General features: G+C 36.6%; 3 protein-coding genes and 3 pseudogenes across 3 annotated transcripts; 1 reads left to right on the plus strand and 5 right to left on the minus strand.

The window, feature by feature from the left end:
* The first annotated feature begins 4,828 nt into the window (after positions 1–4,828).
* Positions 4,829–6,438, plus strand: LOC147274937 (cytochrome P450 98A2 pseudogene; annotated as a pseudogene).
* A 56-nt stretch (positions 6,439–6,494) lies between these two features.
* LOC147274938 (NAP1-related protein 1) lies at positions 6,495–10,000 on the minus strand. The gene is made up of 10 exons (XM_086228612.1): positions 9,802–10,000; positions 8,977–9,099; positions 8,823–8,873; positions 8,489–8,560; positions 8,259–8,369; positions 8,110–8,171; positions 7,934–7,994; positions 7,756–7,812; positions 7,596–7,640; positions 6,495–6,976 (listed from the first exon to the last, which is right to left on the minus strand). Exons 1-10 carry the CDS (start codon positions 9,928–9,930, stop codon positions 6,893–6,895), a joined length of 795 nt encoding a protein of 264 aa, XP_086084738.1. The 5' UTR covers positions 9,931–10,000; the 3' UTR covers positions 6,495–6,892.
* Positions 10,001–10,692: 692 nt separating this feature from the next.
* Positions 10,693–11,605, minus strand: LOC147274939 (glutathione S-transferase U9 pseudogene; annotated as a pseudogene).
* Positions 11,606–12,103: 498 nt separating this feature from the next.
* Positions 12,104–12,975, minus strand: LOC147274940 (glutathione S-transferase U9-like). Its single transcript, XM_086257089.1, has 2 exons — positions 12,658–12,975; positions 12,104–12,478 (listed from the first exon to the last, which is right to left on the minus strand). The coding sequence occupies exons 1-2, from the start codon at positions 12,973–12,975 to the stop codon at positions 12,104–12,106; spliced, it is 693 nt and encodes a 230-aa protein (XP_086113215.1).
* A 1,626-nt stretch (positions 12,976–14,601) lies between these two features.
* Positions 14,602–15,487, minus strand: LOC147274941 (glutathione S-transferase U10-like; annotated as a pseudogene).
* Positions 15,488–17,763: 2,276 nt separating this feature from the next.
* Positions 17,764–19,410, minus strand: LOC147274942 (protein PHYTOCHROME KINASE SUBSTRATE 3-like). Its single transcript, XM_086227806.1, has 2 exons — positions 18,083–19,410; positions 17,764–18,027 (listed from the first exon to the last, which is right to left on the minus strand). The coding sequence occupies exons 1-2, from the start codon at positions 19,112–19,114 to the stop codon at positions 17,962–17,964; spliced, it is 1,098 nt and encodes a 365-aa protein (XP_086083932.1). The 5' UTR covers positions 19,115–19,410; the 3' UTR covers positions 17,764–17,961.
* Between the last annotated feature and the right edge of the window lie 2,081 nt (positions 19,411–21,491).

The raw sequence follows: 21,491 nt of genomic DNA on the forward strand, positions 1-21,491 counted from the left end.
AACAAATTAAACCCCATTGGTTTTCTTTCATTCAGTTTCATTTATTTATTTGACTGCAATATATTCAATGATGCAATTTTAATTCTATATATACTGTAATTGTTATGAACTGAGGCACTATTTGTGCTGGGCTAAATTAATTCTTGTGGATTGAGCTTTCTTGCTGAGAGAGAGCTAGCTGTATATGAAGAAGAACTACGTACTGTGAATGCTGATGGACCAAAATCTGAATTGCATGAAACTGATTGGATGCTTTATTGAGTACAACAGCTAATGCGATCTGCTCCGCACAACCCTGATCCATGATGTGATACGTACGTTTAATTTGGCTGATTGATATGGTACGCATTCATGTCTCTTCCAATCTCAAATGAACATGTGGCATAAACGGAATTGATAGTTTATTGGCACTTCCAAAACATTCAAGAAAAAAGATCGAAGTGATGAACTATTCTAGATAGTTCCCATATATATATGCCATCAAAGAAACAAGTCTTAACTAGCTAGCTAGCTAGTCAGAATTAGTCAGATTCTTTTGTCATTACTAATTTACAAAAGTGATAAGGACTAACAATAATTGTCTCACACATAGTCACATATATAGATGGAAATTAATACTCTTTAATTTGCAACATTGTCAAATTGTAAATTTAAACTATAATTAGTTGGTTTATATTGAACATGCAGTTTAAATTTACACATCTTAATTAGTTTACCACATAAATATTGCTCTGTATATAAAATTTCATTATTTTTTAATCATATATATAGAATTAATGCCTTCACTATATATTAATATATTATAAGCTAGCTTCTAGGAAAAATTAGTGAACACACCACTTCGATCACCCTTTTTGTTTTTACAGCCAAATCTAATGGGGGCTCCAGTTGAAGAGATCCAAGTGATCTAATTGTAACATTATATATATGTGCATGGTTACATCTGATCGATATGGCCTGGGGTGCATGGTAAGCTGGTTTTCTGTAGATGACGGCATTGGTGGGGTAAGTGTATGTCGAGAAATGTGAACCAGAAATTAGCAAATGCTGCCTTATTTTGAGACCACATGCCTTGCCACTTATATATGCCATTGAACGAGACAGCTTACCATCTTCTTCAGCTGTACGTGTACGTGCACACTAATTAATATCCATCTTTACTTTTCCAACTACACCCAATTTCTTTCTCAATTTATTGCTTAAAACCCCCTCATTCAAATATTGGAGCTTCCTCTCAATGATCTGTAGATAATATATGTACATATATAATACGTGATTAATTATTTAATTTGATGTCAGCTGCAACAAAGATGATCACTATTCACTAATGTGAGTGTATGAGTTCGATCATTTGTTTATATATATAGGGAAAATTAAGCAAGTTAAGGGTAATTGGGTTTACTCATACAACATATAATCATATATATATATATATATATGCGTGCATGTTCTAAATTAGGTTAATTAAGTTGTGTAATTTCCATACAATGTATTGAAGTCAACCAAAACGCATAGCATCTGTGCAGGCACAGTAATGACGTAGCGTAGTGAGGTTCCTTTAGAATCCAGGTATTTAGCAACGACTTCACTCCAACGCTTTAGTCGATCGTCATTATTAGTATATTGGCTTGGTTCTAGGCTTGTAGCTAGGTAGCTAGGCCTCTCCTGAAACATGCCAATTGTTGGTTTTCATTGGGCTTTAAATTTGTTGGGTTTTGTCAAAAAAAAAAAAAAAAATTGTTGGGTTTTGAATTGATCATGATTCTTTTTCAGGCTCGTCAAGGCTTATGTTTGGTCATCATTCATAATTGTATTACACGTACATGAAAGGAAAAGGTAAATCCAAAATCAAACATTTATAGAGTGTATGATTGAGGAGGATTGGAATGATATATCCGCTTAACCCAAAAAAGAAGGTTGGTTTAGGCAGAGAAGAATAGGTCAACTAATTGGGGATTGTTCTGCTTAATCCAAACAGTAATTGGGGATTCCAAATTAATAACTTTGTTAATTTGGAGTATATATATATATAGATGTATATATGGGGGGTTTAGACTTCAGAGTGGTAGTAGTAGTAGACAGTTGGAATCTCTGCGTTCATGTAGGGCTGGAATATTTTAGAAAACAGAAAAGGAGTTGAGTCACATCACTTTCCAAACTTTTTGTCTGCCTCTAATCTATTAATTCCGGACTCACTCACCATACACAAAAAGAAAAGAAAAGCTCTTTGGGATCCCTTCTGTGATCCACACCTAGCTTGCTTCCTTTTCTTCCTCTATACAGACTATACTGCATCTCCATGCACTACCCACTAGGCTTTAGAGTTAGAATTATCACTATTTATTCAAAACTTAAGACAAATATTGTGAATAAGTAATGTGCATAATGTTGAGAGAAAGATCCCAAATTAAAAATATATAATTCATAATTGAGTTTGCTTAATGATTTTTTATGGAGTGGGTTTGATACCCATAAATCTGTTTACGTAAAATGTTTTTATATCCAATTGATCACAGCACAATTTGTCACATACATCATGCTTAATGTATTAATTTATAGATGTTTCTATATATGTTAGCATAAATACGTACTGTTGCATATATAGCACTTGAGAATTGGACCCCTCCTCTCTATTATGATTGAGTTTGTTTTTAGCGAGTATCCTATATATAGCAGCCTACTAGGTTTTGAGGCTTGCCTCCATGTAATTGCTTCGTGCCATAATTAATTATTCTTTAAAAAAATATGATATGGAAGAGTTCACTAAAAGATGTATCACTTTTTTAAAATTTAAAAACTTTAGTTAATTAACTACTTATTATAGTATATATACTACATAGTACATAACAATAAAAACATGGATTCTTCTATGATATTGGTTTAATTTGAGATTTTGATACCTTATCATATTTATATTCCGTCTCACAAAAAGTGTTATAAATTTTATTTTTTTTAAGAATTATAGGAATTGTATATAAATCATATGTAATGTGCAAATAAATAGTTTAATAATGTTTTTCTCTACAATATTAAAATGTCATGCAATCGAATTTACCATCAAGGTCGAAAAAATGATATCCAAACGTGTAAATAGTGAACCAAATATTCTCTCAAAGCCATTGAGGCTGCCTCAAGAAGATGGATGCAAGTTTTGATGCACCAATGAAAAAAGTTGGCTTGGATGAATTTTTGCTGTCGTGCAAGTTGCTAAAATCCAGGAGCTAGTAGTGAAAATCTTATCCAAACAAGCTTTGAAAAGTCCAATCAGAACACACCAGCTAGGCATGAAAAGACAATGAACCAATGACACTACTGTTTAAGTATCTTCCTTGGACAGTGAACACGAGCTCAACAGTATATATGTACGTATATACTGATCGATGTAATTTTTGCTTTCCATTAACTTTATTTTTCACCGTGTCTCTGATTCTGAGTTCATACAAAAAGAAAATTCCAAAGATTACTATAAATTTCATATGTAATATTACCATCACTGATTCACTTTAGACAGTGAATGAGATTATGAGAGCATCAGTTTTGTTCCAAAATTAAATAATTCCTGTGCAGGTTGAATTAGCTAGCAATAACCTACTGATTATTGCCCTAGTGGCATATATGATCGAGGACCACACATGCTCTGTCTTGGATAAGCTTAAGAATTGATTGAATTAAGTTCCCATTATATTTTTCTCTTCTTTACTTATGGGATGTAGATATATTTGAGATATTTTTTGTATTTTTCATGTGCACTAAAAATATAAAGGAAAAACATTTGAACGTTTTCTAACATTTCGCATTTTTTATTATATATTAAGGAATTCGTAGTACAAGATATTAAAATTGAGAAGAATATGAAGGGTAAAAGAAAGTTAGAGAGAATGTGAACAACATTAGGCATAATTAAGTATTTCATTTCAGTTAAAGAAAAATAAAATAGGAAAGAGTACTATTCTAGCTCTAAATAAAAAGTAACAAAATCTCTTACTCTTTTACATTTACTTTTTCAGTGCTCGATTTAGGATTTGATCTGAATACAATATTCTTACTTTTACACCCATATCTTTGTTCTTTTCAGTAAAATATAAGAAGATCCATAGGACCCTTTTTACCCTTTATTCCAAACCCCTTTTTTCAGATCGAGACGAATGTAATATTACGAGAACCATATACCTTCCAACATATGATATTCATATATTTTATGAGTTTAATAGATAAAAAGAAAAAAAGAAAAAAAAAAAGGGGGCTTACTGAGTTACAATCCATAATTTGCATTCTGATACAGTGAGAGTAATGCATGTTAGTTTGTGTGTGTATAAAGAGAGTGAAAACAAATGCACGTGCTTTGTTTAAAGGCATTTATCACCTTTGCTGGCTGTGAAGTACTGAAGGCAGTGAACTGTACGTGAAGCCACGTGTTTGCTGCAGTACTCCTTTAAAAATTTAAGGATATTGTTGGTTGGTTTTTTTTTGGTCACAATATTGTTGGTTGGTTGAGAAATTTCTTTAATATGTATAAATATATAGCAATATTTTAGCTAGCACGTTTTTTTTTTGGGCTAATTAATATGTTGGTTTTCTTGGCTTAGAACTTGTTGCTGCTTAATTTGTGTACTACTAATTAACTGCAAGAGAAGCATTTTGAGTAACAACTCAATAAATACATTACGCATTGGATCATATGATAATATTGCGTGTGACCTTAAATTACCATACTAATCAGTATTCACGTAAATAACATTCCCATTATATACGGTCTGATCTTCAAGGGTTAATTAAGCCATCATTTATATATGTAATTGCAGAACTCAAAATTCAATCCTAACCCATTTCAACAATGGCTCTCATTTTCTTGCCCATCACAATCATCTTCATCTTCCTTGGTTACATTGGTTACGAACTCTACAAGAAGCTAAGATTCAAGCTGCCTCCAGGCCCATTCCCATGGCCCATCATTGGCAACCTTCACAACATGGGAGCTGTTAGATTTCGGTGTTTCTTTGAGTGGTCACAAGTTTATGGTCCAATCATGTCAGTGTGGTTGGGTTCAAGTTTAAACATAGTAGTGTCAAACCCAGAATTGGCAAAGCAAGTGCTCAAAGACCATGATGAGCAGTTAGCACACAGGCACAGAAATTGGTACTCTGCTAGGGTCACCAAAAATGGTCAGGACCTTATATGGGCTGATTATGGCCCTCACTACATACATCTTAGGAAAGTTTGTGTGCTTGAGCTTTTCTCTAAGAAGAGCCTTGAGACTTCAAGACCCACTAGAGAGGATGAAGTCAGAGCAATGGTGGAGTCCATTTTCAAAGATTGTGGTGGAAAATATTTAGTGGTTAGAAAGTACTTGGGGTCAGTAGCATTCAATAATGTTACAAGATTGGTGTTTGGGAAGCGGTTTGAGAATGAAGAGGGTGTGCTAGACCAGCTAGGGATGGAATTTGTGGCTATTCTGGCTAATGAAAGAAAGCAAGGTATGGGGGATGATATTTGGTGGCTTAGATGGGTTTTGTGGCTTCAAAGTTTGGCAATTTCTAAACATTTGGCACGCAGAGACAAACTCACACAAGCAATTAGGGAGGAGCATATGCTTAATGGTGAGCACAATGCTGGTGCCCAGCAACATTTTCTGGATACATTGCGTAGTCTTCAAGAAAAATATGAACTCAGTGAGGACAATGTTGTGGGACTCCTTTGGAACATGGTCATTGCAGGCATGGACACAATTGCCATCTCTGTTGAATGGGCCATGGCCCAGTTGATCAAGAACCCGAAGGTGCAACGTAAGGCCCAGGAGGAGCTTGACCGGGTAATTGGGCTGGACCGCACAATGACGGAATCTGATTTTCCAAACCTTCCATACCTAAAATGTGTAGCCAAGGAGGCACTGAGGCTGCACCCTCCAACCCCACTAATGCTACCTCACAGGGCCAATACCAACGTCAAGATTGGTGGCTATGACATTCCCAAGGGGACTACTGTTCACGTGAATGTTTGGGCCATAGGGCGTGATCCAAAAGTGTGGGAGGACCCGTTCAATTTTCGACCCGAAAGGTTCATGGAGGAAGATATTGAGACGAAGGGTCATGATTTTGAGTTTCTGCCATTTGGTGCAGGAAGGCGTGTGTGCCCAGCAGCAGAGTTAGGCACCAACTTGGTCACATCTATGCTGGGTCATCTTTTGCATAGCTTTTATTGGGCCTTGCCTGATGGAGTCCAGCCCAAGAACATTGACATGTCGGAGAGCCCAGGTTTGGTAAGCTATATGCAGACCCCTTTACAAGCAGTCCCTGAATTGAGACTGCCAGCACACTTGTACAAGCGTACGCTTTGAATGTGTAATTTCTGGTTTCAGACGTGTTAAACATTTTGAATTTCCAACTAGATTCTGGCAGTCAAAGTCTCAAAGAAATAAGCATACAACAAATTATAACCCATTTTTTTCCTGGCAGTGTAAGAAACTTTCTGAAATTCAAAATCAGTGCTTATGCAACTTTAGTAGAATCAACAATAAAAGATGGCAATAGCTTTCCATAAATTCCATTCCATAAGTAGCATACATCCTCATTGATGGCAGTCAAAAACATAAGAAACTAAAAGACCATTATAATATTGTCATCTAGACACCTGCATATCAGGGAGGAAGCCACAAAAATAACCCTGTTGTAACAGAGAAAGGTCATGATAATAGAAACTGCATAATCAGAAAACCACTGACTAGCTATGAGAGCTGTCAGGGGCCTGCATGACACAGAACACTGTCAAGAAAAGAGTTATAATAGTCATTCCCCCCTATCACCTCAGACTTAACTTATCAACTACTGTAGACCACTTTACACAAGCTGTTATCAAAGCAGCAAATGCCAAAAGCTTTGAAGACCCAGATGGTATTTTACTTTCCATCATCCTCATCACCATCTTCGTCATCGTCTTCTTGATCATCCTCATCATCATCAGAGTCATCTTCATTCTTTCCCTGTCAGTAAGCAAGCATAAAAAATTAAGACAACGGATTTTCCTGCTATAATTTCCATCTTACCAGTTTCACCAGCAATTTTTCATAGGCTTTTAAATCAGGCCATCTTAATATGTAAGATATGGTATTAACTTTATAACCATATTAGGGCTTAAAAGAACTTACAAATACATAGGCAGATCATGATGTTGAGAAATCAAGAGTTGTGCTTACTTTTCAGGTTAGATGAATGCATGTGACAGCGAATAAAAGAACTAAAATTTCCCATCCACATGAATTTTTTTTAAAAAGTAAACTTATAAAAGGTATCTTATTTATAATCATATATAAACTTCTTTTTTTTTTAAATAAATTTCTTTCTTATTGAAAAGTAAATTCCAGTTGTCAACCTCAAGTAAACTTCACAGTTCAAGGTACATGTTACTACTTTGAATTAAAAACATATCTATGTATTTTTTGCTGCAACACAACTATGCTACATCATATTAAAAGATTTTGATAGAACCTTGCAAGCAATAAGATGAAGGTGTGGAAAGCAAACACGTGACAAAACAGTAATTCCACTTAATACTAATGGGGAACTAAAAGAATCCTAGAAAGTACAAGGATCTGCATTTACCTCTTCATCAGCTTCATCCTCATCAAAGTCCTCATCATCAGCGTCCTATGTCAAAGAGGTCATTAACTACCATTAGAAAATTAGGCAAGCAGTAAAAGCTTCTGACCAATGAGTAAAATTTTGCTCAATTAATACGGAAACAAGGCAAAAAAGAAGTTACATGGTTGAAATAAGTAAGAGGATTGGGCCACAAATCCTCCTTAATAACCTCCGCAATCTGCAGTATAAAGTCAAAGTTCAGGAAAGCTTTCAAACGAGAGTAAAAGAAAATTGTCTATGTCAATTTGAAACAAGCACATAGCTCTCAATACAATCTTCAAGTACAAATAGAAACTAACCTCATCATGAATCTCATCCATAATATCTTTCTCTTGACTATCACTAAACCAGCTAAAGAAGCTACATTGACAACAATAAATAGAGTGCGGTTAGGAATTTCAATCAATATGAAACAAATCTAAAGAATGATATAGTATTTTCTGGAGGTCCATTCTAACAGGTTCGGATAACCAACCTTTCCTCAGCAGGAGGCCGCTTGTTACCTTTCTTATCATGGTTAACTCCATTAGGTATGCCCTTCACAGATCAGTTATGCAGTAAGTTTAATACCAAAACAAAATTTAACAAGCATATATGAACTGAATATAAGAAAAAATCTCATACCATCCCTTCTTTCCACTTTATCGATGTTGCAGTAACTTTTGTTCCTTCATCAAGGAAGGTAAAGGTCTTCGAGATCTTTGTGTCTTCAAAATAAGGATTGGGGTTGAAGTACTGTACGATTATATAGAAAACTTAAGTTACTATCTCAGTAATATTCATTAAACGAAACAAAACAAAAATATACCTAATGCAATTCAAAGATAAAAGGCAAGGGAAAGGAGAAAACTCACGAATGTGATGGTGTAACCAGATTTCACGTCTTTAAAATCCTCCACTTCCAGAGAAGTTAAATACTTGAAAATCTATGAAAGGAGAAGGAATGATGAACCCAGATTTACTAGAAAATACTAAGCAAACAAGAATCCAATTTGAAAGATTCCATATGAAGAATATCCATAGTGACTTCATTGATTATGGAAGTGCAGGGAGGGGCGGTGTGTAACTGAATATGCAATTAAATGACCGTCAACTGACATTTATTATTCATAGAGAAATTAAAAAGTATAGTTATAAAAGAAAAGATGCACTAATTAATTCTGGGTATTATAGAAATAAATGCAAAACCTTTTGATCCTCTTCGGTCAAAAGCTCACCAAGCGCAGGATGACTCAAAAACTGCAGAGGAAGTAGCAAGTTAATTAATTGAAAAAGAAAATTGGTTAACATCATAAATTCTTCCCATAAGAATATAACTAAGGAGATAGGACAGATCACTAACAGCAGTTAACCAAAAGTCAGGAATGGCCTTGATGATATCATTCCGCTTATCATAGACCGGCTTACGTATCTCATTATACTTTTGGTCCACTTCCAGGACTTTATCACTGGCTTCCTCATTGATCTATAAAGCATTCAAAAGAATACAGAAAAGTCCAATTAACAAGGTTTGTACAATTCACAGTTATTAATACACAGTCTTAAAATTTAATTTCCCAGCTTTCTGTTGTTCGGTTGCTAGCGAACATGAAAATGAAAAAACAGAAGGAGCAAACTATAAATTTTCCTCTCAAACCTTATCTTTGAAATAGGTGAGATTTGAAGAGGGCTCATACAATTCCAACTTCACAAAATGAAAAATATAGCAGAGTTGCAACAACTATATTCAGAATCTAATATCACAACATATACAACAATATGAAGCACAGGGCTACTGCTTATGCCAATCTATATAATGCTGTGACCCCAAATGGTTAAACAAGTAAATTGTACCCGATGGTGTGGCTATAATAAGCTAAATCACCAATTTTCTATCAAAACCAAGCACACCCTTAGATCCTTTATGGGTTTAGGCTTTTAGTAAAAACAAAAAATATGGGTTAATTTCTTAAACCCAGAAAAAAAAAATGGAGCGAGAGAAACAACGTTTAATTGCTTTGCAACTGATGCATGGGCATAAAGCAATTAAATTCAAAGCTCCTATCTGACAAGTTAACAATTCAATAGGCAGCTATGTCCAATAAAAAAAACCCTTTTGTTTGGCTCAATTATGAAGGGAACAGAGGGTACAATAAGCAAATGCATAGATAGGGAGCAAAGGTACAACCTTTTCGAGCTCGTCTTGGACCTCCTGCAACTTCTCGATGGAAAGGACGAGCTTTTCGTCGATGTGGTCCGAGTTTTCATCTTCGCCTTTCTCTGAAAGCTTCAGCTTCTTGCCCTTGTCAGCCACCATCTTCGGCTTCGCTTCTGATTCTTTCCTTCGTCTAAAACCCTACCGCTCTCTCGCTCTTGCACTTCGTGAGGTGAAACGCGAGTGTGAAAGTGTGAGAGAATACAAAAGGGGTAGGGTTTTGGGGAGTTTATAATCGGCTACGGGCACTGAAAGTAGGGTACGGATAGTAAACCAGTCAGCTCTTGACATGTAATAATAAAAAGTGGGCGGACCGTTTGTACGGCCCATAAAAGCACATTGGGCCGGATCGACAGCTTAAAAATTAGCGGGCCCATTCTAAATCCTTTTAAAATTTAATGCATGTTTATCTGCACAATTATGATGTTGTTTTGGAATCGAATGTTTAGGTATTACTTATTAGTGCTCAATAAAATACGTCGTACACACAGAAAAATATTACTCTAATCAAATTTAAGAGTTTTTTTTTGTTTTTTGCTAAACATGATATCTGTTCTTTTGTAATTTATTGATTTTTACTTTGATTTTGATTCACTCCGGCTCCAAAGTTTACATCCAGTTGTTTGTTAAAAGTTGGATCAGATTTTAACCCATTTTGGTGTTTGTGATGGATTAAAAGTTGTTACTATTAATCTTAAGTAAAAATGGTAATAGTAATCTAGGTTGTTCAATATTCTCTTATTAGATGGTCTACACACGTGTTTAATTTGTGTATTATTCGAAACATTTATTTATGTTAAATTATACAAAACAGTGTAAATAACAAGAAGCAAACACAATTCAGTGATTCACAATACTAGATGGTCAAGTTGTAGAAGCTCTAAGGGCATTCTCTCTGAAAAACTTGACCAATGCCACCATCTTTTCCTGAGGAATTTGCATCTCTTTCACCACAGGTAGCTCAATTAGAGCTGTTATCCAGGAATACACCAGTGGAGTCTTCTCAGGGTCTATGAGCTTTATGCCAAGGACTTGTTCCTGAGCCTCATATGCACCAAATACTGAAAACATGACTATATCTAGTAGTCCCACTTTCATGCTTTCAACTGAAGGAATGCCATCTGAGAAGAAATCCTTCACTCCCCCTTCAAGTAATTTTAATCTATCATTCACTTCTTTGATGGCTTTCTGTTGTGCTTCTCCATTGGTTTTGATCACTAAGGTCATGGTCTCAAACAACTGCACCAAATAACAAGGAGGTTCTTCAATTAGCTTCATTAACTCTCTTTTTGATTTAATGCATGCATCTGTTTGATCTGGTCTTACAACTAATGACTAAATTTAAGAACCAAAACAATTAAAATGGCAACATGATCACTGGAACCCATTAACATAAAACGATCCAAAGCCAAGCATTGGTTGTGTTATCAATACGAATTGCTACATTTACTCTCACCTGTTGCTGCAGAAAGCTGACCCAGAAGCGAACTTGGGCTCTTTTATAGGGATCTTGGGGCAGAAGTTGAGGACCAGTTTTCCATGTTTCATCAATATATTCAAGGATGACAAGAGACTCAGCAAGGGGTTTTTCATTGTGGACAAGTACAGGAATCTTCTTATAAACAGGGTTAAACTTGACGAGCAAGGGGCTTTTGTTCTTCAAATCTTCTTCAAAATATTCATATGGTATGCCTTTGAGTTTGAGGGCCATTTCCACCCTCAGAACATAAGAGCTAGTCCTCCTTCCATGTAGGATCACTATGTTTTCTTCTTCCATCTTTCTCCGTCTCTCTACTTTTTGCTCGGATTTTGAGTTCATGCTATTGGTAGCTTATTGTAGAGTTCAAACCATTTCCTTAACATGCTTGACAAGTCTTGAAAAAAAAGTATGCACCTTTCAAGTTTCAACTGAGGCACCTCAGTCAATACTGTTGTAATTATAAAAGACAAATGGTTACATAATTTTCTTGGTCCTAAGTACCTAACCTAACAATTAAAATATCATATTATGCTAGAATTCTTCCAATGACCAAACACCAGAGGTAAGTTCCTTGACCAGATAAAGCAGTTACACATGATTTATTTATAATGAATTATTGAAGGTAGGCCAATCCTCTGCTCCCTTATTCAAATAATACAAACTACAAAACAATGGTCAGCAAAACCCAAGTAACAGGATTCTTGCTGCCATTTGAGACTCTGAGAAGGGCCACAAACACAAAACAAAGTTAACAACAAGAAGCAAACAACACAATTCACAATACTAGCTACATGGTCAAGCTGTAGAAGACTTAAGGGCATTCTCTCTAAAAAACTTGAGAAACGCTACCACCTTTTCATGAGGAATTTGCACCTCTTTCACCACAGGTAGCTTAATTAAAGCTGTTATCCAGCAAAATACCAGTGGAGTCGTCTCAGGGTCTATAATCTTTATGCCAAGGGCTTCATCCTGAGCTTCATATGCACCAAAGATTTGAAGAATGATGACATCTAGTAGTCCCACATTCTCGCTGTCAACTGCAGGATTGCCATGTGGGAGAAAATCTTTCAGCCCCTCTTCCAGTACCTTTAGTTTCTCAGACACTTCTTTAATGGCCTTCTCTTGTGCTTCTCCACTGGTTTTGACCACTAAGACCATGGCCTCAAACACCTGCACACCAAAGAACAAGCACATATAAGTTCTTTAATTAATTAGCTTGAGTAACTCACTTCTTCTAATTTATCTGGTATAAACATCAAAATGATCTATAACTAAGCATTGATATTGTGTTATCAAGTAAGAATTGCTAAAAAAGCTACAATATTTAAATATTTATTCTCAAGTCTCACCTGTTGCAGAAAGCTGGCCCAGAAGCGAACTTGGGCTCTTTTATAGGGATCTTCTGGGAGAAGTTGAGGGCCAGTTTTCCAGGTTTCATCAATGTATTCAATGATGACAAGAGACTCAGCAAGGGGTTTCCCATTGTGGACAAGCACAGGAACCTTCTTGTGAACAGGATTGAACATGAGGAGCAATGAGCTTTTGTTCCTTAAATCTTCTTCCACATACTCATAGGGTATGACTTTGAGTTTGAGGGCTATTTCCACCCTCTTAGCATAAGGGCTAGCCCACATTCCATATAGGATCACTTTGTTTTCCTCTGCCATCTCTCTCTCACTCTCACTCTCTCTCTTTCTCTCTCTCAATTCTCTTCTTCTTGCTCGGATGTTGAGTTCATGTGCAATATTGGCAGCTCACTGTAGAGTACTTTAACCATTTCCTTAACTTGCTTGGCAAGCCTTTCATAAAATATTCTCTTGATCTTTCAACCAAGGCAACTCAGTCAATTGTGTTATAATTTGAAACACAAGTGGCGGTTCCACAGTTTTCTTGGTCTTAACAATTAAGATATCAGATTATACTCCAATTTTTACAACTACCAATTAAACATTGGCATTGACCATATCAAGGAAAAATTATAAGGTATAACCGATATACCGCTACGTGGTATAACCAATCTAACGTGTAAGGGTATTATTAGATGATGTATTTATATTAGTAGGGTATAATATTGATAACATTCATTCATATTATAACACATACACTGGTTATACCACGTGTCAGTGTATCGGTTATACAGAATAATTTCTTCATATTAATCAGTCATTGTCCCTTTTGCATCAATAGTTCCAAATTGCACAAAGTCATATTACAGATACAACGAACTTTCAGATAGATGTGACAAAATTTCATTTGCTAACAATAAATAAGTGGGACTAAATATAAACAAATAAAACACTGTATTTTTGCCAGTATCCAAATATTTATAAAAGATTTAAGTTGGTACCTGTATTATTACGTGTAGACTGATCCCCTATGAGGATTGAGGATAGTGGTCCTGGGGTAAATACAAATGATAGTGAAAACTTAATAGGGTTGATCTTTTGAGCCCGCTTCAAGTTAGGATGACTAATCAACCAACCTTGGGGTAAACGGTTTCTTCTGTTTATGTTTATTTCCGTTTTAACTCTATAATTCTTATACATAGAAAATGACTATAAATATCATTGCCCATGATTTTGATATGATATTAATCAAAATTATCCATTATTCAACCCTATATTTTTGTCCCTTCACAACATTACACTGCTTGACTAGTGGCTTGGCTTGTTAGACCACATCCAGCAAAAATTTCTAGCACTAATTTTCATTAATTTATTGTCTCTCTTTTTAAGCCTCTCTCTCTCTCTCTCTCTCTCTCTCTCTCCCCTCTGCATTAAGTATTATCTGCCTTCCTTTCCTTCATTCCCTCTTCATCACATTATGCATATGGCTGCCCAATTCTTCAAGCCTACAGTTTGCTAATAAGTGAGGATTATTAACTTTTAAAGAAAGGTTTATAACACATAGCATATGCTATTTGTAAGATAGAGTTTTACAGATGAAATGACATTATATATGCATGAACCTCCAGAGTCAAGCATTTGAATTAAATTACAGGTTTTGGCAATAATTCCTTCTACTAGGCAGCCAGCATTTGATTACTTGATCATATCTCTTATAAAAACGAAACCCGCTTATATAGATAGGTCCCATGTGGATCTCACCCAAAGAGATCCAATTGTGGTATAAGTAGTTTTATTTTCTTACAAACAAACTACAAAACATTGGTCAACAAAACCAAAGTAGCAGGATTCTTGCTGCCATTTGAGGATCTGAACAGGGCCACAGACACAAAACAGAGTTTAACAACAAGTAGCAAACACATTACACAATACTAGCTAGCTTCATGGTCAAGCTGTAGAAGATTTAAGGGCATTCTCCCTAAAATACTGGAAGTAGGCCACCGCCTTCTCATGAGGAATATGCATCTCTTTCACCACAGGTAGCTCAATTAGAGCTGTTATCCAGAAAAATACCAGTGGTGTCTTCTCAGGGTCTACAAACTTTATGCCAAGGGCTTCTTGCTGAGCCTCATATGCACCAAAGAGTGAAAAAATGATGACATCTAGTAGTCCCACATTCTTTCTGTCAACTGAAGGAATGCCATGTGGGAAGAAATCCTTGAGTCCCTCTTCCAGTAACTTTAGTTTATCAGACACTTCTTTGAAGGCTTTCTCTTGTGCTTTTCCACTGGTTTTCATCACTTAGATCATGGTCTCAAACACCTGTACACCAAAGAACAAGCATATATAAGTTCTTTAATTAATTAGCAATTGAGTAACTCACTTCTTCTAATCATTTTAATGCATGCATCTGTTTGATCTGGTCTAACATCAAATGGTAAACAACTGAGCATTGCTATTGTGTTATCAAGTAGGAATTGGTAAAAGGCTACAATATTTATTTATTCTCTCAACTCTCACCTGCTGCAAAGCCGGCCCAGACACGAACTTGGGCTCTTTTATAGGGCTCTTCTGGGAGAAGTTAAGGGCCAGTTTTCCTGGTCTCATCAATGTATTCAAGGATGACAAGAGACTCAGCAAGGGATTTTCCATTGTGGACTAGCACAGGAACCTTTTTATGAACTGGGTTAAGCTTGAGGAGCAATGGGCTTTTGCTCCTCAAATCTTCTTCCACATACTCATAGGGTATGCCTCTGAGTTTGAGGGCCAATTCCACCCTCTTAACATAACTAGCCCACATTCCATATAGGATCACTTTGTTTTCCACTGCCATCTCTGTGTGTCTTAATTCTCTACTCTTTGCTCCAATGCTGAGTACTTTAAACCATTTCCTTAATTTTCTTGACAAACCTTTCTTTATATTCTCGACCTTTCAACTAAGGCAACTCAGTCCATAGGGTATAATTTAGAAACACAAGTGGTTACACAGTTGTCTTGGTCCTAACAATTAAAATACCAGATTATCAAACTTGGTCCGAGTGGGGATAGCATTTCTCTTCTGCATGTCCTGGAGTAAAAACCATTGCATGAGTTGTTTTATTATTCTCCATCTTAGAGGAATTTATAGTAGTAAAACAATACTTAACTAGGAAAATAAATCTATTTCCTGAATCAACTCCCAATCACTAAATCAAAGACTAATTAATTTAAAATTACATAATCAAAGCTAATCAAACTTTCTAACACAAATTATACTCCAATTCTTCCAATTACCAAACACTGAGGATAAGTTCATTGACCAGATCAAGCAGAAGAACAGGAACTTCTTATCCCTTTCATATTAATGGTTCCTCATTGCACAAAGTAATATTACACAAACAAATATAATGTACCAACTTTGAGGTACATGTGATAAAATTTTATTTGTTCAAAATAAATAAGTGGGACTAGAAAATACATAAACATATGAAACACTGTGTCACTGCCGGTACCCAAATATTTATGAAAAAATTTATGTTGGTACCTATAGTATTTACTTGTAGACTGATCCCCTATGAGGAATTGAGGATTGAGCACAGTGGTCCACAGTGACTATAAATATCATTGCCCATGATTTCGATATGGTATTAATCCAAAGTATCCATATTCCAACCGTATATATTGGTCCCTTCACAACATTACACTGCTTGACTAGTGGCTTGAATTAAATTACAGGTCCTTGGCAACAATTCCTTCTACTAGGCAGCTTTAAATGAGCAGCCAATTCTTAAATTTGGTGTCCATATTTCCCTCTCAATCCCATATGCCATTTTAATGCTTTTAGGTGGACTTGTACAGAGATTTGAGTGCTATTATAATCTAATAATATATATTCTTTTCTGCAAGATAGGAATAGGATTTGCCAAAATCTTGTTTATGCAGTGTTAACTTGATCTCCAACCTACTTTCTATTGTATGAGGGGAAAGAAGAGACCATGGGGTCCACTTTGGTTGTATGATGGTTACAGAATTGAATGTTGTTACCCAACTTGCTCATCATACATATATTGGTGTGATTATAATGTATATTGGACGGGTCATTGTGATGACATTCCTTAATATTTCCATCATTTTAATAAATAATATCTTCCTTGAGAATTCCTATGAAAAGGTAATGAGTTTGTTTTTGGTATGAACACTATATGACATACATATAGATTTAACGGACAAAAATCTATACCTTAGTAGTAAAAAAGTGAATTCATTAAGATCTAAAGGTTAAAAGTGTGTTTGTATGGTACAATTTTCCAGAAGTAACTTCACTTGATCAAAATTGATTGCCTTGTAAACCTGTCTGTAATTTCATGTGCACATGGATTGGTGTTTCGGTTAAGTGTGGGGTCATCTATTATCTTGGAAAATATAAAGCCATAGCTATTGGTGTAATTTTATGCATGATCATTTAATTCTTCAGTAGCCATAGCTGTTGCTAGTTGCCATCATTGACATGACAGAAGCTTTTCCCTGCCTCTGGTAAGTTGTGATTTTTTCTCACAAATAATTTGTCCATGTCGGGCCATAAGAAAGTTTATGGCAGCCCGACTAATGTGTGTTAGTGCTTTCTGAAGCATGAGCTCTGTTTGTAGGGCCTTTAGTTTCTTAGATCAAGAGAGAGGGACATGTCAAGCCAGTGATCTAGATTTGAAGACTCATTCATAAGTCCTGAGTGAGGCAAAGTTGGCTTGCCAAAAGCAGCTTCTGTTAAAGTCGTTGAAAAGCTCCAAGACATGAATGGCCACCCAATTTGTAAATCTGGAAAACAAAGATAAAATCTGAACTAAAAAGTTATAAATTATGTTGGAAAAAAGTCTGCTGCGGTCTATATTATTAATCCTTTGGTGCAAATATGGCCCCAAAAATCTGGAATCTCTTTCTAATGTTTTTGGCTGTTTTGCCTTTGATTGACATAACAGATATTTAGGAAATGTTCTCTTATTAGTCGGACATATTGTGTTGTTAGAATGTTAATTTGAACTACTGATGGGGTGATTTTGATATGAATGTGTGATCTAAATTAATATAGAGTTTGACAACATAGCGTGCCGAATTATCTTACCCTTTAAAGTAGTTTATAAACTTTATGTAATCAAGAAGAAATGAAATACATAAACAAGATAAATCAGAAAGTGAAGCCAGTCTCAAATTTAGAAAAGACAAATCATTAGCTGTAGATAACGCACAAAGACAATGCATGCGCATAGTACGATCATGATAACCCTCATAATTAAGAAGGCATGTTGCACTTAATAAGTTTTCACCACAGTCTCATCAGATTGTAACTTTCCCTATTTCCATGGAAGAATCCAAGCTTTGATGTTGCAGTTCAGTCTTTGCCTTCTCTTTTGACTCTTACAGATTTGCTTGTGGATGTGGGTGTTCGACCATTTGCTGCTACTTTCTTTTCATCATAGTCTGAAGCTGCAGCTGAGACAACACTGCCTGTGACAACACTCCACCCAATGCTGGTCTCACTTGACTCATACATGGTGGTGGAGGCCATAGACAATCCATCTGATACTTGCTTTGTGAACATAAGCTGTCCACTGCCAGGCAGGTTCTCTATCTCAAACAAATCAGAACTAGCATCACTCTCCATATCTTCATTGATGATCACTCGGCCAGTTTCAGAAGTAGTTGAGAGGCTTGGAGATTTTGGAATGGCATCCCAAGCAAGCATGGACAGTCTTCTCTCTAGATTTATTGCTACTATGTCTCCCTTGTGGGTTCCAAACACCTCCAGAGACTTTCTTGGGTCTTCTTCTTTTGTTTTCTTCTCTCCCAATTGGGATTTAGCTCCCAAATTCTGTGCAACAGAATTCAAATTTTTCACAGCAAATTGCTCTTCTTTGTTTGATCTTTCAAAGCTAGAGTAGGGAACCTCATCTTTTGCCTTGAATCTTGGTTGGGACTGCCTAAAATCTTTGCCATGACGCCCTCCATGCCCAACACTGATCTCCTGAATGTAAATGGCTTTCTCATCTGAACATCCATTGCAGCTAAAACTGGAAAAGATTTTCTTCCCATGTACCCTTTTCTTCTTATTTTGAGATGGGTTTCTCAGAGAAGGTAACAAAGCGCTCTGGCTATTCCAACTTGCTTCAGAACAAGCACTTGGAGTTCCTGGCCTTCTCATCTTTGGTTGCTTGTGGTGGTGATCAGCTCTTTTTTCTTTCTTATGCCCAAGTTTGCTTGTGTTATAGTCCACAACTCTTGGACCATCATCTTCCAATACCATGTTGAAATATCTTTCAGCACCAAAGACACTGATTTCACCCTCAGTCTTTTGGCTCAAGGTCATGGCAGGAGTGTGATTCTGAACTGACCCTGCAAGCTTAACCACAAAGTTCCCTTCTGCTCTGCTGAGGTAAGAAGAAAATGAGGCATCGCGTGTATGACTACTGTTTTTGGCGTCTCCTTCCATGGTTATGATAAGAAGCTTGTTGGATGGAATAGTTAAATGACTGCAAAAAGAGGAGAAAAAAACAGAAACTGAAGAAGGGGAATTTTGAATGACAGGGAGCTTTTGGAGGGTTTGGAGCTGACTAGGCTTGTTGAGAACTAGTTTCTATAAGTAGGCTTGGAGGAGGTGTAACAGTGTAGGAACATGGGTCCTACATTAATTTGGACTTAAATTGCAACAATGCCACCTCTTGCCCTCATCACATCAAGTACCTGTACTCTTTATTTTTTCAGTGGTTTGGAATTTTGGATTAATGGACAAGGTTTGAAAGCCCTCCTGCAGGTATGAATTATGATACATACAATAATAAACGTGGGAAAAAGGCTTATTTGTGCCAATGCCCCCTGAAAGTAACTTCGACTTTCAATTTGCCCCCTGAAACTTTATTTCTCCCACTTTGCCCCCCGAATTTTACAAAAAACCATATTCCGTCAAGTCCGTTTATTCGTCCGTCAAAAATCCTACGTGGCGCTTACGTGGAAGGGGTAATTAGGTCTTTTACTCGACGCAAACCTGAATCACCCTGACATGTTGCCAACTCGGCTCCACATCAGCATTTAGTGGGACCCCCAACTGTAATTGAACCCATTTCCCTCCTAATTGGGGTTAAGTTGTAAACAGAGAAAATAAAGAAAATACAGAAATCGAAAGGGTTTGTGCAAATCAAAAGCAAAAGGGTTTGTGCAGATCGAAAAGGAAGAAAGGGGAAGAAAGGGGTTTGTGCAGATCGAAAAGGAAGAAAGGGGTTTGTGCAGATCGAAAAGGAAAGGTAAATCTCTGTAGAAGCTTCGATTCTACTGGAAGGAAAAGGGTGTTTCACAGTATTCTTGGGTGGAACATGACGGTGCTCAGGGAATACGGATCTGCTGGACCGATGGAAAGTAAGTGGGCATATATGGTTTTACTTTAGGGTTACACTTTGTTTGTATCGATGATAATGGTCCCAAACTTTTGGGTTTTTTTATTGCTCATCTCCATTATTGAGGCTGTGTTAGGGTTCCTTTAGTCTTTTTTTGTCGGTGGTCACATGTGCTCTTGTCTTTTAGGGCGATACTGTTTTCCTTTTGTCATTGACTGTTAGGTTGAAATTAATTTTGAAATTGATTAATAACCCAAAAAACATGTTTTTAATTGGACAAATTTCACTTTAATATGTCTTTTGCAGTTTAATATTTTGAAAACAACATCGACCTATTATATCATAATTTGTCATATTTGTTAGAATTCAAAAATGTGTTAACTTGGATTGTGTTGTTGAATGAAGTGGTACTTGGTTTGTGAAATTTATTTGTGTGGATTTATGAAGGTAGTTACTTACAGTAATGAGGTTTTGTCTTTTTGTGTTATTTGTAGTTGGTCCAGAAGAGGTAACATTTAAAGTCTTTCATGGGGGTAAACTAGTGTGTATTGATGGCAACCTGAGCTATGTTGGTGGCAGTGTAAGTTGGTTTGACCACTGTTGTGTGGATTTTGTGTCATTGTTGGAGCTAAATGGCATGGCCAAACTGTTAGGCCATACCGATGTTGGTTTCTACATTAGGGCTGAGAATTCCATGGTTGAGATTAAAACTGACAAAATGATATTGGATTTAATTGAGGCAATACCATCTGGTAACCGTAGGGAGATTAGCCTATATTTGACAGGAAATGAAAGGATACAAAGTGTGACACTAGATGAGTTATTGACAGATGTAATTGCCATTGTGGATGTTGAAGGTGCAGATATAGAAGATAATCATGGTGATGGGCCTGGTGAGGATGAAGATACTGATGGGCCTGGTGAGGATGAAGATACTGATGGGCCTGGTGAGGATGAGGATATTGGTGAGCCTGTGGTGGATGAGGATACTGGTGAGCCTGGGGTGGATGAGGATACTGGTGAGCCTGTGGTGGATGAGGATACTGGTGAGCCTGGGGTAGATGAGGATACTGGTGAGCCTGGGGTGGATGAGGATGATGCAAGTGATTCAGATTGGTATGATAGTGATTATATGGATAGTGGCTCAGAGCTGAATATTTTGAAAGAGGATGAGACACTGTATGAGAGTTATGTGGATCACACTGCACCTGACAGACCTGATTTGGAAGAGGATGAGCAAGTTTCAGATAGTACTCATTCTGATGGGATTGGCAACTATGAAGGGTCTTCTTCTGAATGTGATGATGTTGACAGCAGATCCAGGGGCAAACTCCCAAAGTTTGATATATCTAAATGTGTAGTCTTTAGACCTGAAGTTGATATGAAGAATGTGCAGTTCTGTTTGGGGCAAAGATATGCTACTGCAGCTATATTTAGGGCTGCAGTAAGACAATATTCTATTCAGACTGAGAGAGAGTT

This window comes from Dryas octopetala, chromosome 9, assembly GCF_963921425.1.
Source record: "Dryas octopetala chromosome 9, drDryOcto1.1, whole genome shotgun sequence".
Taxonomy (NCBI): domain Eukaryota; kingdom Viridiplantae; phylum Streptophyta; class Magnoliopsida; order Rosales; family Rosaceae; genus Dryas; species Dryas octopetala.